Below are 20,604 nucleotides of genomic sequence, written 5' to 3' on the forward strand. Positions count from 1 at the left end.
TTTGGAAATGTCTACTAATGTGTACTAAATGGTACTAGATTTGGCACAGTTTGGATTAAAAGTTAACCGATAGAGCTGAAATCTTGAAATTGAGTAATAAGATTCTCATGGGATTGCATGATGTAGGTAGTAATGTAAATTTGTACCTATGTGTATTAAATGGCACTAAATTTGAAACAAATTGGATTTAGGTGAACCGATAGAATCCTGAAATTTGAAATTAAGATTGGGGTATGTGGGAAGTGTTGGAAATTCGTATGTTAATGTAGGAAGTTATGACAATTTATATATTTATGTTTACTAACTGGTACTTAATTTGGATTTGGGTGAAGCTATATTTGAAATTTGGAAATTTAACTAAATGACACCAAATTTTGTATAGTGCTTGATTTATTTTGCGGTCAGAATTTGTGTGTTGGGTTGAGTACTATAAGAGAACATTGGTACTAAACGGGTTTAAAAGTGTTAATATTGGTGGGTATTGGGTTTTAAATACTTCCCACATTCGCTGACGAAGTAGCGGGTATATGCTAGTAGCAAATAAAGGGATAATATAGGAACTTTTTTCAAAGAGGATTGGTGTGGATTTAAAAAAAAATATTTTTGGGGTCTACATAAGGCGCGGATTTTTTAAAGAATATTTTTTCAGGGGTCTATCTAAGGCGTAGATTTTTTAAAGAATATTTTTTCAGGGGTCTATCTAAGGCGTAGATTTTTTAAAGAATATTTTTTCTAGGGGTCTATCTAAGGCGTAGATTTTTTAAAGAATATTTTTTTCCAGGGGTCTATCTAAGGCGTAGATTTTTTAAAGAATAATTTTCAGGGGTCTATCTACGGCGTGGATTTTTTAAGAAATATTTTTTCAGGGGTATATCTAAGGCGTAGATTTTTTAAAGAATATTTTTTCAGGGGTCTATCTAAGGCGTAGATTTTTTAAATCTAAAATTTCGATTTGCACGAAATTTGGCACAACGTACTGAATTAAGCCTGGAATAATGTGTTTTAAGTTTCCTGGTGCACCAAGTTTCCTGGAATTAAGTCTAGAATGATGTGTGCAAAGTTTCGTGAAAATAGGTTCAGATTTACATATAGCTTCCATATATAGTTGCATCCGATTTTAGGTAAATGGTGCACCAAAATCTGTGAAAATCATTCAAGTTGCACGAAATTTGTCATAGCCTACTGAATTAAGTCTAGAATGACGTGTGCTAAGTTTCGTGAAAATCGGTTCAGATTTAGATATAGCTACCATATATAGTTTCGGCCGATTTATGTAAATGGTGCACCAAAGTCCCTATATATCTTTCGATTTGCACGAATTTTTGGTATAGGGTACTGAATTAAGTCTAGAATGATGTTGCTAAGCTTCGTGAAGAGATTCATAGCTAGGCCGATTGACACAACGTACTGAAGTAATATAAATAAGTCTCTGGCAAGTTTCCCTGAAATCGGTTCAGATCTAGATATATAACAAACACGCGACGTCTGTTAGGATACATATGGAGAATATACCCAAAGTGGTGAAGGGTATCATATAGTCGGCCCAGTTCGACTTTACTACTTTTCTTACTGGTTTTTTAATTGACTACCATAAGAGAACATCACACCACTATGATTTTTATCATCATATCACGTCAGAAGAAGTTCAAAGTACGATAAGTCTACCATTCGTCTGCACTAACTGTTTGTCCAATGTCTAGCTTATGAATAATAGTCTACGGTAGAGGCACACGCTCGACCACTTCTTATCGCCAAAAGGGTTAAATGTCTAATAATTTATAGACAAGCATAGTATCTACTAAGCGATGGTTATCGTTCAGTTCCATTGAAAACGATAGTCATGCGGTAACGTGACAAGCTAAAATTCAGGTAATTTTTTTTAGCAAAAAATTTCTTATCATCAAAAATATTTTAAAAAATCCACGCCTATTAATATCATCGAAAAATATTTTTAAATCAGTGAGCGAAGCAGTATAGTCGTGATAGTTGTACCCTCTTGCCCGATTAGAGGTCAACAGCACCTCTTCCTTACACTGACATTGTTTCCGAATATTACTAATATTATCCACAGTACTTCTAATTACTTCTCCATATTCCCTTCACCGTGCGTTGTGTTGTGGTGTTCGGCTTTTAATTGTGGCTTGCATCGACTCGAAAAAACACAAAAAAATATGTTTTCGGTCCACTTCATCCCAAAATTATTATCTGATCATCATCGAAAATTATAGTTGTTGTCCTTGACCATAACTGGAACCTTGTGGAAAATTTCAAAGCGATCAGCGCTTTAATTCCGACCTCTAGTGTGGTAATGGGTTAGTAAATAATATCTGAATATGTAAGCACCTGTATGAGTAACTCCCACATCCGAGTACATAGGACAATATAATTGGTATCAATTTAAAGGCCAACCACTCATCTCGGATATACTATCAACTTTTCGGGTGTATATACTTCAGGAGTAAATATATACGCCATAGAATACAAATTTTGTAATTTTTCACACAGGGTCCATTTGACCCCCTAATATTGACCGATCTTAATCACACCAGGCCTGCTTAATCTTTTGTCGGCTCCCCTTCTCCATGGCTAATGAGAGTGTATACACTTTGATACAGTGAAAATGTGCCTCATCGAAATATTGGTTCTAGACCCCACTTTTTTTGGACTAAATCCATTTTAGAAAATTTTGATTTCATCCAAACTTTGCCTATCTTATTATTTATTCCAAACATTGTTCAAGTTCGAAGATGGGAAATATCGGTCCACTCCTTCTGGTACGTTCCACACAGGGGCTAGGCTTAGGCCTAAATCCGAACTATAGTTCATATATAGTACATTATCGAACCTTACGTTCTATTCTCCGCAGGTGAAATGATTACAACAAATCAACAACAAAATGATTACAACAAATCAGATAACTATTATAATATAAACTAGTAAGGAAAGCAGTAAAGTCGAACTGGGCCGACTATTTGATACCCTTCACCACTATGGGTATATTAAACAGGACTATTAACATGAAATTGGATGAAATCAAATATGACTAACATGAGGAGTTTGATGCCCAATTTACTTGAAATCGGGTGAAAATATATATGGAAGCTCTATTCAAATAATAAGCGATTTCAAACAATAAAAGGGAGCTTTATCTAAATCTGGACCGATTTAGTCATCATTCTAAGCTCAAATAAGTACGCTATGCCAAATTTCGTGCAAATCGAAGGATATATAGGGACTTTGGTGCACCATTTACATGAAATCGGACGAAACTATATATGGGAGCTATATCTAAATCTTGACCTATTTACACGAAACTTGGCAGACATCATTCTAGACTAAATTCAGTACGTTGTGCCAAATTTCGTGCAAATCGAAAGATATATAGGGACTTTGGGGCACCATTTACATGAAATCGGACGAAACTATATATGGGAGCTATATCTAAATCTGAACCGATTTTCACGAAACTTAGCACACATCATTCTAGACCTAATTCAGTACGCTGTGCCAAATTTCATGCAAATCAAAGGTACACCATTTACCGTAAATCGGACGAAAATATATATGGGAGCTATATCCAAATCTGAACCAATTTTTCCCAATTTCAATAGGGTTCGTCCTTGGGCCAAACAAATGAGCTGTGCCAAATTTCATCCAATTCGAATAATAGATGCGACCTGTATTTTGTTTACAATTTAACATGGACAGACGTACGGACGGACATGCATAAATCGACTCAGAAAGTGATTCTATAATTGATATTCTCAAAAGGAACCATGGGTCTATCTCGATTGTTTTTGCCTGTTACAAACATATGCATAAAGACATAATACCCTGTACCAAAGTGTGGTGAAGGGTATAAAACCATGCCTATTAATATCATCAAAATAGTTTTTAAAAGATCTATGCCAAATACTTTTTTAACTGATATTATATTAATCTGGACCATTGAAAGTACTTACAGTTTATCTCTCCCATTTATCTCTCATTTGCCCCTGTTTGTATTTAGACAAAAAACAATTGTTTTACTCTTCTTTTCGACGAATACAAAATTTCTGCTTTGTCACTGTGTTAAAGATAAGACGATGATAAATAGAAGAAGTTTATCTGCGAACGACACAATTCGGTAGTTTTTAGTTACCTTTAGACATTCAACGCTACTGGATGTCATACCTATTCTTCACATAAACAAATCAAAAAATAAAATGAATATTTGGTTAATTTTAATTTGGATCCTAATTTCGGCCCTCTATGCCTATTTGAAGCTGAGAACATCCTATTGGGAGGTGAAAGGAGTACCCCAGCTGAAAACTGGAATATGGGGCAATATTCGGAGAATCACCACACTACATCACACCGATCTATGGCAGGAGGTCTATGATGAATTCAAGGGTAAAGTGAAAATTGCTGGAACTTATTGGTATACCCGACCCATTGCCGTAATACTCGATTTGGATTTGGTGAAGACGATTTTGATTAAGGATTTCAGTAAATTTACGGATCGTTTCCCCCAGCACAATCCGCATGATGTATTGAGTCAACATTTATTTAGTGCTGATAGCAAGATATGGAAGGGTTTGAGAACGAAACTGACACCCACCTTTACATCAGGAAAAATGAAATTTATGTTTCCCACCCTGGTAGAGGTCTCGCAGAAATATGTGACCGCCTTAGATGCCGAGTTGAAGTCAAAGCCCGATCAGTGTTTGGAAATGTACGACTGGAATGGCCGCTTTACCACCGATGTTATTGGCAGCGTCATCTTTGGCATAGAAACGAATAGTATCCGCAATCCAAATGCCGAATTCCGAATTATTGGCCAAAAGGTATTTGGTTCGGAAAAACCGAATATCAAACTGAATATGGCAAAGAGGGTCTATATGAAATATTTACGATATTTTGGGGCGAAACGTTTTGCACCGGACGTTGAGGAATTCTTTTTGCGTATTGTTAATGACACCGTACTGGAGCGGGAGAAGCGGAATATTCGTCGCAATGACTTCATTGATATTTTAATTGAGTTGAAAAATCAAAAGGATGAAAATGGCCAACCATTGTTGAGCTTGGAATTGGTGGCAGCCCAGCTGTTTGTGTTCTTTGTGGCTGGCTTTGAGACCTCTTCGAGCAATATGAGTTATGGCCTGTATGAATTGGCCAAGAATCCCGATAAACAGGATATTTTAAGGCAAGAAATTTTGGATGTCCTGGAGAAACACGATAATCAGCTGACCTATGAGGGAATGTTGAAAATGTCCTACTTGGATCAGGTTATATCAGGTATGGAGGAATCACAAAAAAACTATTTTCGAAAAATTCTAAATTATCTCTAAAATTGTTTTCCAGAAACCCTACGCCTCTACCCTGCCTTGTCGTTTTTGCAACGTGTCTGTATGGAAGACTATCATGTGCCAGACTCGGATATTGTTTTCGAAAAAGGTACTTCAGTTGCCATCCCTGTCAAAGCCATACACTATGATCCGGAGTTGTATGAAAATCCCACGGCATTTATACCAGAACGTTTCCAGCCTTCGGAGTTGCAACAACGTCATCCTCAATCATTTTTGGGCTTCGGTGATGGTCCCCGCAATTGTATTGGTTTACGCTTCGGCCGTATGCAGGCAAAGGTCGGGCTCATTGCTCTATTATCGAAGTATCGTTTTTCAGTATCATCCAAGACATTGGATAAAATGCACATCTCAGAACATAGTTTTGTAATGGTACCGGGCAAGGGGGTTTGGTTAAAAGTTGAGAAAATTTAAAATTAATTAATTAATTTAATAAATATTTTTAAGAAAGGATAAACAATAGATTTTTTATAAGCTAAATTTTGAAGAAATAAATATTCTTGGGTGATATTAATAGACGTGGATTTTTTTATACTCTTCACCACACTTTGGTACTGGGTATTATGTCTTTGTGCATGTGTTTGTAACAGACAAAAAGAAACGAGATAGACACATGGTTCCTTTTAAGAATATGCATAGAATAACTTTCTAAGTCGATTTATGCATGTCCGTCCGTCCGTCTGTCTATCCATGTTAAATTGTAAACAAAATACAGGTCGCATTTATAATCCGAATTGGATGAAATTTGGCATAGGTCACTTATTTGGCTCAAGGACGAACCCTATTGAAATTGCGAAAAATCGGTTCAGATTTAGATATAGCTCCTATATATATATATTCGTCCGATTTAATGTAAATGGTGCACCAAGGTCCCTATATATCTTTCGATTTGCACAAAATTTAGCACAGCGTAATGAATTAGGCCTAGAATTCTATGTGTGCTAAGTTTTCTGAAAATCGGTTCAGATTTAGATGTAGCTCCCATATATATTTTCGTCCGATTTAAGGTAAATGGTGCACCTAAGTCCCTATATGTCCTTCGATTTGCACGAAAGTTGGCACAGGGAAATGAATTAGGAATAGAATGATGTGTGTTAAGTTTCGTGAAAATCGGTTCAGATTTCGATAGAGTTGTCGTATATATTTTCGTGCAATTTAAAGTAAATCGTGTACCGTCCGACTTTACTACCTTCCTTATTGGTTTAAAAAATATTTCTTGATAGTACTAAAAAGCGCGGATTTCTTAAAAATATTTTTTTTTTTCAAAAAGGTGTAGATTTTGTTTTGATTTTTTTTTTTTTTTTTTGTTCTTAATAATATTTTTTATTATTATTTTTGTTATCTCAAACTATACATCGTGCTTTAATTATTTTATTTCCTTCACTTCAAAAATTAAGAGAGAGAACCACATCACACCACTATGTTAGTAAGTTCAAAGTCCACGAGCGAACATTACTCATAGCAATGTTAACTGCTATTATTAAGGTTTACACATGTGAGTGATAAGCTCATAGAAGATCCACACGCTCGCTTATTATCTCCCAAAAATTTTACCACCTAATGATTTAGTTATTTTCTACAAGTCATCCCATCATAGCATATTTTGTTATAAGTTATCTCTGGTTCAATTACGCTCAGGCAGATAGACGTGCGTAAACGTGACAACCTAATATGTTTCGAATGTTGTATAGAACCGGTTATTTTAATATTGCGGTACTAATGAAGTTCAAGTTATACGTCACCTAAAGAAATTAAGAGAGAACCACATCACGTCACTATGTTAGTAAGTTCAAAGTCCACGAGCGTGTTACTCACATAACTGGTAACTGGTCTTACATTTGTGAGTGGTAGCCCGTAGGAGATGCAGACGCTCACTCATTATTTCTCAAGCATTTTAACATGATTGATGATTTTTTGTTTTTTACTACGTCTGTTTGTGGTCTAAGGTTCAATTGCTATGAGACAGATAGACGTCCGTTGTATAGAACCGGTTATTTTAATATTTGGATATTAATAAAAGTTCAAATGGAAATGGTTTAACACTGTGTAAAGTATTGAAAAATATACACCTACTATTTTATTAAAAAAAAAAATATATATATATATTTTTAAAATCCACGCCTAGCGGATTTCATCATAAAAACATTTATAAACCAGTAACGAAAGTTAAAAAGTCGGACGGACCGTCTATATGACACCCTTCACCACACTGGGTACATACAAGAGACGCTAATATATACAATATCCTGTAAAATGGAATCGGGCGAAATTAAATGTGTGATTTACATAAATATTTGAACCTATTACAAAACCCTATAGACATACAATTCTGAAATCTATGAAAAATTCTATGTCAATCGGGGAGACTTGGATTTTTTGGTGTACAATTTGTATAAAACCTAGCAAAATAATGTATGCATATTTGGTGTCTGCAGCATAAAGCGCCATCCACAAATTTATCTCGTATATATGGAACAGACGTAGACTCCTCGGTGAACCATTTACGTAAAATTAGACGAAAATATAAATGGGAGATATATCTAAATCTGAACCGACTTTCCCAAAAATAACACGCATCATTCTAAACTTATTTCAGTACGTTATGAAGAATTTCGTGCCAATCGGAAAATTGATAGAGCTTTGGTGCATTATTTACATTAAATCGGCGAAAATATATACCTGAGCTATACTAAATCTAAACCGATTTTCACGAAACTTAGCATACATCGATATAGACTTAATTCAATATACTGTGCCAAACATTGAGGAAATCGAAAGAGATATAGGTACTTTGGTGGTCAATTCATGAAGCTATGCCAAATTTCATCAAAATCGGAATCACATAAAATCGAAACGCCAAACTTTGAGGAAATCGAAAGATATATAGGTACTATATCTAAAACTGAACCGATTTCCACGAAACTTAGCACCCGTAATTCTAGACTCAATTATGTACTTTATGCCAAGTTTCGTGTCAATCGATGGATAAATGGGGACTTTGGTGCATAATTTAGCTCAAATCGGACGAAACTATACATGGGAGCTATATCTATATCTGAACCGATTTTCACGAAACTTAATGCACACCATTCTAGACGCAATATAGTACGCTATGACAAATTTCGTGCACATCGAAGGACATATAGGGACTTAGGTGCACTACTTACCTAAAATCGGACAAAAATCTATTTGGGAGCTATATTTAAATCTGAATCGATTTTCATGAAATTATTTTCGTTCTAGACCTAATTCAGTGTGCTATGCCAAATTTCAAGCAAATCGAATGATATATAAGGACTTTGGTGCACCATTTACATAAAATCGGACGAAAATATAAATGGGAGCTATATCGAAATCTGAACCGACTTTCACGAAACTTAGCATACATCAACGTGGACCTAATTCAGTACTCTATGCCAAATTCGATGCAAATCGAACAATATATAGGGACATTGGTGCCCTATTTACCTTAAATCGGACGAATCTATATACGGGAGCTATATCTAAATCTGAACCGATTTTTCCCAATTTTAATAGGGTTCGTCCTTGGGCCAAATAATTGACCTGTGCCAAATTTCATCCAAATCGGATTATAAATACGACCTGTACTTTGTTCACAAAAATACAAGGATGGACGGACGGACAGACGGACATGCATAAATCGACTCAGAAAGTGATTCTATGCATATTGTCAAAGGAACCATGGGTCTATCTCGATTATTTTGTCTGTCGATGTGCACAAAGTCATAATACCCTTCACCACACTGTGATATAGGATATTATGACTTTCTGCATAAATATGTAACAGGCAAAAAGGGGACGATATAGACCCACGGTTCCTTTGACAATATACATAGAATCACTTTCTGAGTCGATTTATGCATGTCAGTCCGTCCGTCTGTTGATATTAAATTGTAAACAAAGTACAGGTCACATTTATAATCCGAATTGGATGAAACATTGGATGAAACATGGGCCAAGGACGAACCCTATTGAAATTGGTGAAAATCGGATTAGATTTAGATATAGCTCCCACATATATTTTCGTCCGATTTTATGTAAATGGTGCACCAAGGTCCCTATATATCTTCCGATTTGCACGAAATTTGTCATAGCGTACTGAATTAGGTCTAGAATGATGTGTGTTAAGTTTCGTGACAATCGGTTCATATTTAGATATAGCTCCCATATATAGTTTTGCCCGATTTTAGGTAACTGGTGCACCAAAGTCCCTGGGAATCTTTTCATTTGCAAGAATTTTGGCATAGTGTACTGAATTAAGTCTAGAATGTTGTGTGCAAAGTTTCGTGAAAATCGGTTCAGATTTAGATATAGCTCCCATATATATTTTCGTCCGATTTAAGGTAATTGGAGCACCAAAGACCTTATATATCTCTCGATTTGTAAGAAATTTAGCATAGCGTGCTGAATTGCGTCTATAAAAAAGTGTGCTAAGTTTCGTGAAAATCGGTTCAGATTTAGATATAGCTCCTATATATATTTTTGTCCGATTTTATGTTATTGGTGCACCAAAGTCCCTATATATCTTTCGAGTTGTACGAATTTTGGTATAGGGTACTGAATTAAGCTTAGAATAATTTTGCCGATTGACACAACGTACTGAAGTAATATAAATTAGGCTCTGGCAAGTTTCCCTGAAATCGGTTCAGATATAGATATATAACAAAAACGATACATACGTAGAATATAGCCAACGTGGTGAAGGATATTATATAATCGGCCCAGTCCGACTTTACTACTTTCCTCCATTTTTTGAGAAATTCCACAAGGCGTGTTGTTTTTTTTTAAATATTTTTTGATGAAATTAATAGTCGTGGATTTTTTAAAAATTTTTTTTTTTTTAAATCCGCAAGGCGAATATATTTAAGAAATAAAATTAAATAAATTTTGTTTTCCTAACTTATGTGTCTTTATTTACAAAGTAATGTTATTAAATTTAATTCGACTACAATTTATCCACCTTCAACCACACTCCCTTACCAGGTATCAACACAAAACTATAGTTCGAACATTCCAAATGTTGGGGAGTCTTATGGCAAACAGAGAATCGAAAATTCGATAATAAACTAATAAGGCCGACTTTGGCTTGCATACGACCAAACCGCAAGCCAATACAGTTGCGGGGGCCATCACCAAAACCCAAAAACGATTGAGGATGACGACTCTGTACTTCGTTATGTTCAAAACGTTCTGGTATAAATGCCGAAGGATTTTCATAAATCTCCGGATCATAGTGTATGGCTTGGACGGGTATGGCCACAGCGGTGCCCTTTTCCAAAACAATATCTGTATCGGGCACCTGATAATCTTCCATACAGACCCGCTGTAAAATTGCCAAGGCTGGATGGAGGCGTAGGGTTTCTAGAAGTGGAAATGACGTTTTTAGGATTGTTTTTTTTCCTTTTTGAAGAGTGTGGCTGTGTGAGATACTTACCAGATATCACCTGGTCCAAATAGGACATTTCCATCATGGCCTCATAGGTCAACTGATTATTGTGTTTCTTTAGCACCTCCACAATTTCTTGCCTTAGAATATCTTGTTTTTCGGGATTCTTGGCCAATTCATAGAGACCATAGCTCATGTTACTCGATGAGGTCTCAAACCCGGCCACAAAGAAGACAAACAACTGGGCTGCCACCAATTCCAGACTTAGCAAAGGTTGACCATTCTCATCCTTTTGATTTTTCAGCTCAATTAAAATATCAATAAAGTCATTGCGATGAATATTCCGCCGTTCCCGCTCCAGCACCGTATCATTGACAATTCTCAAAAAGAATCGCTCCAGAATGGGATTGAAACGTCGTATACCCACATATTTTAAATATTTCATATACATATTTTTCGCCAGCGACCATTTGATATTGGGTCGATCCGCCCCAAATGCCTTCTGGCCAATTTGCCGAAATTCCGCATTCGGATTGCGAATACTATTAGTTTTAATACCAAAAATTACACTGCCAATAACATCGGTGGTAAAGCGACCATTCCAGTCGTACATTTCCAAAATGCCATCGGATTTCTTTTGCAATTCCGACTGCAGGGTCTCGACATATTGCTGAGACACCTCCACCAGGGAGGGGAACATGAAACGCATTTTTCCCGATGTAAATGTGGGCGTCAGCTTCATTCTCAAGCCCTTCCATATGGTGCTGTCCGCATTGAAGAGGTGCTGATTTAAAATATCTTTGCTGTGAGGGTTGGTGAAACGATCCGTAAACGAATGGAAATCCTTGATCAGAACGTGTTTAACTAAATCCAAATCCAAGATCACCGCAAAGGGTCGGGTATAGATGTAGGTGCCGGCCAGGGGAGATTTTCCCTTAAACCTGTCATACACCTCCTGCCACAAATCGGCGTTATGTATGGAGGTTAGGCGGCGTATATTTCCCCATATTCCGTCACTTAATTGTGGTACTCGCTTCTGCTGCCAATAGGTGCTCTTAAATTTCAACAGGGCATACAGCGATGACACAACCGTACAAATTAGAATCAACCAAATATTCATGTTGTCCGATTTGGATTTTTTTGCTATTTTGCAATTTACCGTATCGATGATAGCAAATGCACGTATCGAAATGAACAGCGAAGCAATGAAACTATTTGTCGATATTTAAATCCAACCCTTGTACTGCTCACTCGGTATCATAAAGCGATGACAAGTAGTCTTGGTGCGGTAACTCAGACGAAAGGTAAACAAAATTTAAGTGCCCTGGCGTTAATGTAAAATAATTACATGTATAGGTTCCCAGTGTGGGTCTTAAAACAACTATCTCACGACATCTAGACAAATTACAAAGTTGATAAGACGATGTACAATGTCGGAGTATTGTGGAACACATACATATACAAATCGGCAGATTTTTCGCATACCCAAAGCACAATTGCTATGGTCGGGTAGTTCATGGGAAAGAAATATTTTATAAAATATAACCAGTAAGGAAAGTAGTAAAGTCGGACTGGGCCACTTTGGATATATTCTACATATGTATCCTAACAGACGACGCGTTTTTGTTATATATTTATATCTCAACCGATTTCAGGGAAACTTGTCAAAGATAAATTTATATTACATCAGTACGTTGTGTGAATCGGCCTAGCTATGGATCTTTTCACGAAGCTTAGCAACATCATTTTAGACTTAATTCAGTACCCTATACCAAAATTCGTGCAAATCGAAAGATATATAGGGGCTTTGGTGCACCAATTACCATAAAGCGGATGAAAATATATATGGGAGCTGTATGTAAATCTGAACCGATTTTCACGAAACTTTGCACACATCATTCTAGACCTTATTGATTACGCTGTGCCCAATTTCGTACAAATCGGAAGATATACAGAGACTTTGGTACACAATTTACCTTAAATCGGACGAAAATATATATGGGAGCTATATCTAAATCTGAACCGATTTTCTCGAAACTTTGCACACATCATTGTAGACTTAATTTAGTACGCTGTGACAAATTTCGTGCAAATCGAAGTATATATAGGGACTTTGGTACACAATTTACCTAAAATCGGACGAAGATATATATGGGAGCTATATCTAAATCGGAACCGATTTTCGCGAAACTTTGCACACATCGTTCTAGACCTTATTGATTACGCTGTGCCCAATTTCGTACAAATCGGAAGATATATAGAGACTTTGGTACACAATTTACCTTAAATCGGACGAAGATATATATGGGAGCTATATCTAAATCGGAACCGATTTTCGCGAAACTTTGCACACATCGTTCTAGACTTAATTTAGTACGCTGTGCCAAATTTCGTGCAAATCGAAGTATATATAGGGACTTTGGTACACAATTTACCTTAAATCGGACGAAGATATATATGGGAGCTATAACTAAATCGGGACCGATTTTCGCGAAACTTTGCACACATCATTCTAGACTTTATTGATTACCCTGTGCCAAATTTCGTGCAAATCGAAAGATATATAGGGACATTGGTACACAATTTACCTTAAATCGGACGAAGATATATATGGGACCTATACCTAAATCGGAACCGATTTTCGCGAAACTTTGCACACATCATTCTAGACCTTATTGATTACGCTGTGCCAAATTTCGTGCAAATCGAAGTATATATAGGGACTTTGGTACAGAATTTACCTTAAATCGGACGAAGATATATTTGGGAGCTATATCTAAATCTGAACAGATTTTCGCGAAACTTTGCACACATCAGTCTAGACTTAATTTAGTACGCTGTGCCAAATTTCGTGCAAATCGAAAGATATATAGGGACTCTGGTACACATTTTACCTTAAATCGGAAGAAGATATATATGGGAGCTATATCTAAATCTGAACCGATTTTCAAGAAACTTTGCACACATCATTCTAGACTTAATTTAGTACGCTGTGCCCAATTTCGTGCAAATCGAAGTATATATAGGGACTTTGGTACACAATTTACCTTAAATCGGACGAAAATATATATGGGAGCTATATCGAAATCTGAAACGATGTTTTCCCAATTTCAATAGGGTTCATCCTTGGGCCAAACAAATGCGCTGTGCCAAATTTCATTCAATTCGGATCATTCTAGACCTTATTGATTAAGCTGTGCCAAATTTCGTGCAAATCGAAAGATATATAGGGACTTTGGTGCACCATTTACCTTAAACCGGACGAAGATATATATGGGAGCTATATCTAAATCTGAACCAATTTTCGCGAAACTTTGCACACATCAGTCTAGACTTAAGTTAGTACGCTGTGCCCAATTTCGTACAAATCGGAAGATATATAGAGACTTTGGTACACAATTTACCTTAAATCGGACGAGGATATATATGGGAGCTATATCTAAATCGGAACCGATTTTCGCGAAACTTTGCACACATCGTTCCAGACTCAATTTAGTACGCTGTGCCAAATTTCGTGCAAATCGAAGTATATATAGGGACTTTGGTACACAATTTACCTTAAATCGGACGAAGATATATATGGGAGCTATATCTAAATCTGAACCAATTTTCGCGAAACTTTGCACACATCATTCTAGACCTTATTGATTACGCTGTGCCAAATTTCGTGCAAATCGAAGTATATATAGGGACTTTGGTACACAATTTACCTTAAATCGGACGAAGATATATTTGGGAGCTATATCTAAATCTGAACCAATTTTCGCGAAACTTTGCACACATCATTCTAGACCTTATTGATTACTCTGTGCCAAATTTCGTGCAAATCGAAAGATATATAGGGGCTTTGGTGCACCATTTACCTTAAATCGGACGAAAATATATATGGGAGCTATATCGAAATCTCAAACGACGTTTTCCCAATTTCAATAGGGTTCATCCTTGGGCCAAACATATGCGCTGTGCCAAATTTCATTCAATTCGGATCATAAATGCGACCTATACTTTGTTTACAATTTAACATGGACAGACGGACGGAGGGTGGGAGGGACGGAAATGCATAAATCGGCTCAGAAAGGGATTCTAAGCATATTCTCGAAAGGAACTATGGGTATATCTCGATTGTTTTTGGTTGTTACAAACATATACACAAAGACATAATACCCTGTACCACAGTGTGGTGAAGGGAATAAAAAATATTTTCCAAACCAGTGAACGGAGCAGTATAGCCGGACGGGGCCGACCATACGATACCCTACACAACTACCACGGAACTCTAATTTTCTGCGGATGTTTATTCCGAGTCTGGGTAATGTTTTGTGATATTTACCCCCTCTTACCCGATTAGAGGTCAACAGCACCTCTTCCTTACATTTTCGAATATTCAGTACAGCCGTTCTAATTACTTGTCCACATTCCCTTCACGATGGGTTGTGTTGTGACGTTCGGATTATATTCGACTCGAAACACACACACACACAAAATTAAGTTTTCGGTCCATTTCATGCCAAAAATTTAATCTGATCATCACCGAAAATTGTAGGCGTTGTCCTTGACCATAACTGGAACTTCATGGAAAATTTCAAAGTGATCAGGGCGACATTTCCGCCATATAATGTGGTATTGGGTTCTAAATAATATCTGAATATGTAAGCACCTATTAATATTTCAGTGTAACTCCCACATCTGGGTAGATACATCACTCACATTTGGTATCAATTTAAAGGCCAATCACTCCACTTGGATATACTATCAACTCCTCGGGTCTATATCCTTCAGGAGTAAATATATACGCCATAGAATACAAATTTTGTAAATGTTCAAAATTCAGCGTCCATTTGACCCGCTAAATATTGACCGATCTTTATCAAAACAGTCATGATTATTCTTTGGCCTCATCTACTTCTCCCATAATTACGGCCTCTGGAGCGTCCAGAAAAACCGACAAAAATTAAGTAGTTGGTCCATTTCATCCCCTAAATATTAAGCGATCTTTCCCAAAAATAATAGGGGTCTTAATTGGCCTGAACCCATCCTACATTCAAAATTTCGGGAATATTGGTCCATAACTGTGGCCTGTATCGTGTTTACAAATTGTAATGGACCGACGGACTGACGGACACACATATCTAGATCGACTCGGCTAGTCGAGATATGACGATCGGCATACTTAAAGGTGAGTCTAGGACCAATATTTCGTGCCGTTACAAACTCTTGGGGCTGCACAAAGCTGTAATACCATGATAACATAGTAGGTAGTGTAGGGTATAAAAATCAACGCCCATTAAACTACTTTTTTAAAAAAACTGAAATCATAACTTTTATTATTAAAATACAAAATACCTATTTCTATATTCCAAATTACTTAAAATTATCCCTCCAACTTCTCCACCCTCAACCATATATCATGGAGATTTTTCAAAGCGAAAGTATGCTTAGAATATTCAGCCCGTTCGATGGTACGATCACATAATGAAAATTTATAATTGGATAACATTGCCACCATCGCCGTGGTTACTTGTAACCTTCCCAGCCGTATACCAATACAATTACGTGGTCCATCACCAAAAGCCAAATACGATTGGGGATGTCGTTGTTTTACCTCAGCTGGATCGAAGCGTTCCGGACGAAATTCTTCTGGGTTGGGATAGATGTCTGGATCATAGTGTATACTACGTATGGGTATCAGAATGCGTGTACCCTTTTCCAATACCTGTTTTGTATTGGGTATTTTATAATCGACTGTGGTCAGACGTTCCAAATAGGAGAAGATCGGGTAGAGGCGATTTGTTTCTGGAATAGGAAAGAAGGTAAATTATTTGTTTTAAAAATGTATAGACCCTTGAAAAATAATATTTTAAAAAAGTCCACGACTTCTAGAGAACCTTGAAAAAATTAAAAAATTTAAAAACAAGCGAAACAAGTGAAAAAGCGTTAAGTTCGACCGGGCCGAACTTTGGATACCCTCCACCATAGATTTACTGACTATCGTGGAGGTTATAAAAATCGTTAAGATCGACCGTTCCTTGTATAGACCCTTTATTTGTATACCCTCCTCCATAGTCTGGAGGAGGTAAAATTCTAAGACGATCTAGCCATGTCCGTCCTGAGATGTCCTGTGCTGGTCCTGAGATGGGATGCTGAAATTTTGCGTAGGTTTGTCTTTTGTCTGCAGGCAGGTCAAGTTCGAAGATGAGATATTTCGGCCCACGTTTAGGCATAGCTCCCATATAACAGTACCTTCAAATTTTCGGTATTTTGGGGGTTCTTCAGCGCGTTTTTCTACCGAATAGGCTGAAATTTGGTACATTGAGTTAAAATTTGGTCCAATGAAACATGGGGTCTATGATCAATATTTAGAACCATAATCGGTTCGTAGAAATGTCGGTATAGGTACACTTTTTGGTATATTCCCTATATTTTTATACCCTTCACCACACTGTGGTACAGGGTATTATGTCTTTGTGCATTTGTTTGTAACAGGCAAAAGGAAACGAGATAGACCCATAGTTCCTTTTGATAATATGCATAGAATCACGTTCTGAGATGATTTATGCATGTCCGTCCATCTGTCCGTCTGTTGGTGTTAAATTGTAAACAAAGTACAGGTCGCATTTATAATCCGATTTGGATGAAATTTGGCACAGCTCATTTGTTTGGCACAAAGTCGAACCCTATTGAAATTGGAAAAATCGGTTCAGATTTAGATATAGCTACCATATATATTTTCGTCCGATTTAAAGTAAATGGTGCATCAAAGTCCCTATATATCATTCGATTTGCACGAAATTTGGCATAACATACTGAATTGAGCATAGAATGATATCTGCCAAGTTTCGAGAAAATCGGTCCAGATTTAAATATAGCTCCCATATATAGTTTAGTCCGATTTCATGTAAATGGTGCACCAAAGTCCCTATATATCTTTCGATTTGCACGAAATTTTGCATAACGTACTGAATTGAGCCTGGAGTGATGTATGCCAAGTTGGGTGAAAATCGGTCCAGATTTAGATATATCTCTCATATATAGTTTCGTCCGATTTAATGTAAATGGTGCACCGAAGTCCCCATATATCTTTCGATTTGCACGAAATTTGGCACGACGTACTGAATTGAGCCTGGAATGATGTATGCCAAGTTGCGTGAAAATCGGTCCAGATTTAGATATATCTCTCATATATAGTTTCGACCGATTTCATGTAAATGGTGCACCAAAGTCCCCATATTTCTTTCGATTTGCACGAAATTTGGCACGACGTACTGAATTGAGCCTAGAATGATATTTGCCATGTTTCGTGAAAATCGGTCCAGATTTAGATATTGCTCCCATATTAGTTTCCGAATTCATTTATTTTTAATTTATTTTTTAATCCACTCACCCGATATAATTTGATCCAAATAGGTCATTTTCATGCAGGCCTCATAGCTCAGCACGTTATTGTGCTCCTCCAGCACCGACTGTATCTCATGCCTTACATGATCCTGCAATTCCGGATGCCGGGCCAATTCCCACAACGAATTACAAATAGTATTCGCCGATGACTCATATCCCGCAGCAAAAAATAAAAATAGATTCGAAGCAATTTCATTATGTGTCAATATTGGATTACCATTTTCATCTTGAAGTTTCCGCAAATCCACCAACAAATCCAATAAGTCCTGACGCCGGATATTCATCTTTTCCCTCTCAATAAAATTATTTTTCAATAAATTCATATAGAATTGTTCGAGTTCCTTAGGGAAAAATGTCACATGTATCCCCATCGATTCGATGATGTGGACATAGGTCTCCACAAACAGCTTCCAGCGAATATTGAAATCTGTCGCTCCCGTTGTGACCGGGGCGATATTATGAAATTCACTGGGTTGAAATTTCAGGCTATGACTCTCACACCCCAAAATGCAGTTGGCAATGACATCGGTAGTGAAGCGTCCACTCAAATCGGTGATATTTAAAATATCCGATTTTTCCAAACATGTGGCAACACTGTCCTTCATTTGCATCGCTGCCGCATTTATGGTATTGTACATATATTTAATTTTTGCCGGTGTGAAAATGGTGGAAAATTTACCACGCAACGACCGCCATTTTTGACTTTCCCAAAAGAAGAGATTATCCGCCGTGAGGTCTTTATTATTTTGATAGGCAAAACGATCGGAGAATTCATTGAAATCCTTTACCAAGGCAGCCTTAATTAAATCCAAATCGAGGAGAACCGCCACAGGTTGTGTAAAAATATAGAATCCCGCCACACATTCCTTTCCCTTATAGCGTTGATATAATTCCGCCAAGATATCGGTGTGGTGCATGGTGTCCAGCTGTCTTAAATTACCCATCAGAGGATTGACTTGCCATGTTCGTATATCCTTTTGTTGCCAATAGTGGAATTTACGATAAAGAAGGTAGAATAGAACACTGAGTAGAAGTAGAACTCCATATAGCCAAACTGCCATGATTTTTCGGAATATGTTTTTTTTGCGCGATAACCGTTTGCCTTGGAAGTTTTCTAGTGACTATAAATTTTCGAAAAGAAATTTCAATATTTTATATGGCACGCAAATATACTAAGATATTTACTTTGTTGTTTCTGAAAAAAAAAATATTTCATTGCATTTTGATGTGTATGAAAAAAGGCAGGGGCGTAGTCAGCCTGGTACAAAAGCGGAATTGGATTTAATAAACAAAGAAATATTTTTTTAAAAATTAATAAACATATTTTTAAAAAATCCACGCCTATATTGACAACTCAAAAAAATATTTTTAAATATTATATTGGCAACCCAAAAAAATATTGGCAACTCAAATATGAAATATTTTCGTGAACCCATAACATTTTTACCAACGCCCCTGCCAGCACGTAGACCAGTAATTTGTCAAACTTGCCTAATAATCATCCCACAATCCATCCATTTCTAAAGTTAACGAACCTTTATCTCTGGCAAATTGAAAAAAAAAATGGTTGTAAAATAAAATATATACATATATATTAATTTTTTTGATGAACGTGTCCAGTTTATTAAACAAAATATATATATACATATTTAATTTGTCACAATTAACACGTCATAAATAATTTATTCCGACTGAAATTAATCTTATCTGACACATGAAACAATAATTTCTTTGGGATTCTTCAGCTATTAAAAACAGGTACAGCAGACACGAGCAGAATTCCGATCTAAAGATTTTGAATATGTTGAAAAATTATCTTTTTTTATACCCTTCACCATAGTTTGTAACTCATCGAAATAATCATTTCCGACCCTATAAAGTATATATATTCTTGATCAGCGTAAAAAAATCTATGACGATATAGCCATGTCCGTCTGTCTGTTGTAATCACTCTAGTGTCTAAACGAATTGAGATAGATCGCCAATTTTGCATAAAGTCGTCTTTTGTCTGTAGGCAGGTCAAGTGCGAAGATGGGCCTTATCGGTCCACGTTTAGGCATAGCTCACATATAAGGGTACCCCCCAATTTTCGGTATTTTGAGGTTCTTGACCGAAATCGCTGAAATTTGGTACATTGGGTTATTATCGGATACCAAATTTCCTTACTAAAAATTATAAATATAGGTCCACTTTTTCTGGTAGCCCCCATATGAGGGTACCTCCCAATTTCCAGTTTTTGGGGATTTTTTCACCGAATTGGCTGTAATTTAGTAATTTGAGTTCTTATTGGGTAGCAAATCTCTCCACTAAAAATTATAAATATAGGTCAATTTTTGATTTGTTCCGTGTGTTGCGGTTGGGTAGTCGTTGCGGGGAAAAGTCAATTTTTACCCTACAAAGAAAGATATTGTGATAAAAAAAACTCAAACATGACGATAATGAATGTTGGCAAAATGG

The 20,604-nt window shown here is 36.6% G+C and overlaps 3 protein-coding genes across 3 annotated transcripts; 1 reads left to right on the forward strand and 2 right to left on the reverse strand.

Annotated features, from left to right (window-relative positions):
- Window positions 1-4,265: 4,265 nt before the first annotated feature.
- On the forward strand, window positions 4,266-5,759 carry LOC133321333 (cytochrome P450 6a2-like; the record flags this gene model as incomplete). The annotated part of the gene is made up of 2 exons (XM_061530426.1): window positions 4,266-5,277; window positions 5,344-5,759. Coding segments are annotated over 2 exons (1,428 nt in total), but the record flags the coding sequence as incomplete, so codon positions are not given.
- Window positions 5,760-10,311: 4,552 nt separating this feature from the next.
- On the reverse strand, window positions 10,312-11,872 carry LOC133321334 (cytochrome P450 6a2-like). The gene is made up of 2 exons (XM_061530427.1): window positions 10,801-11,872; window positions 10,312-10,727 (listed from the first exon to the last, which is right to left on the reverse strand). Exons 1-2 carry the CDS (start codon window positions 11,870-11,872, stop codon window positions 10,312-10,314), a joined length of 1,488 nt encoding a protein of 495 aa, XP_061386411.1.
- Window positions 11,873-16,123: 4,251 nt separating this feature from the next.
- LOC133321335 (probable cytochrome P450 6a14) lies at window positions 16,124-19,208 on the reverse strand. The gene is made up of 2 exons (XM_061530428.1): window positions 18,134-19,208; window positions 16,124-16,545 (listed from the first exon to the last, which is right to left on the reverse strand). Exons 1-2 carry the CDS (start codon window positions 19,206-19,208, stop codon window positions 16,124-16,126), a joined length of 1,497 nt encoding a protein of 498 aa, XP_061386412.1.
- Between the last annotated feature and the right edge of the window lie 1,396 nt (window positions 19,209-20,604).

The sequence above is a fragment of the Musca vetustissima genome, unplaced genomic scaffold, assembly GCF_032173495.1.
Source record: "Musca vetustissima isolate MV318-11 ecotype Yass unplaced genomic scaffold, APGP_CSIRO_Mvet_v1 utg7360, whole genome shotgun sequence".
Classification (NCBI taxonomy): Eukaryota; Metazoa; Arthropoda; class Insecta; order Diptera; family Muscidae; genus Musca; species Musca vetustissima.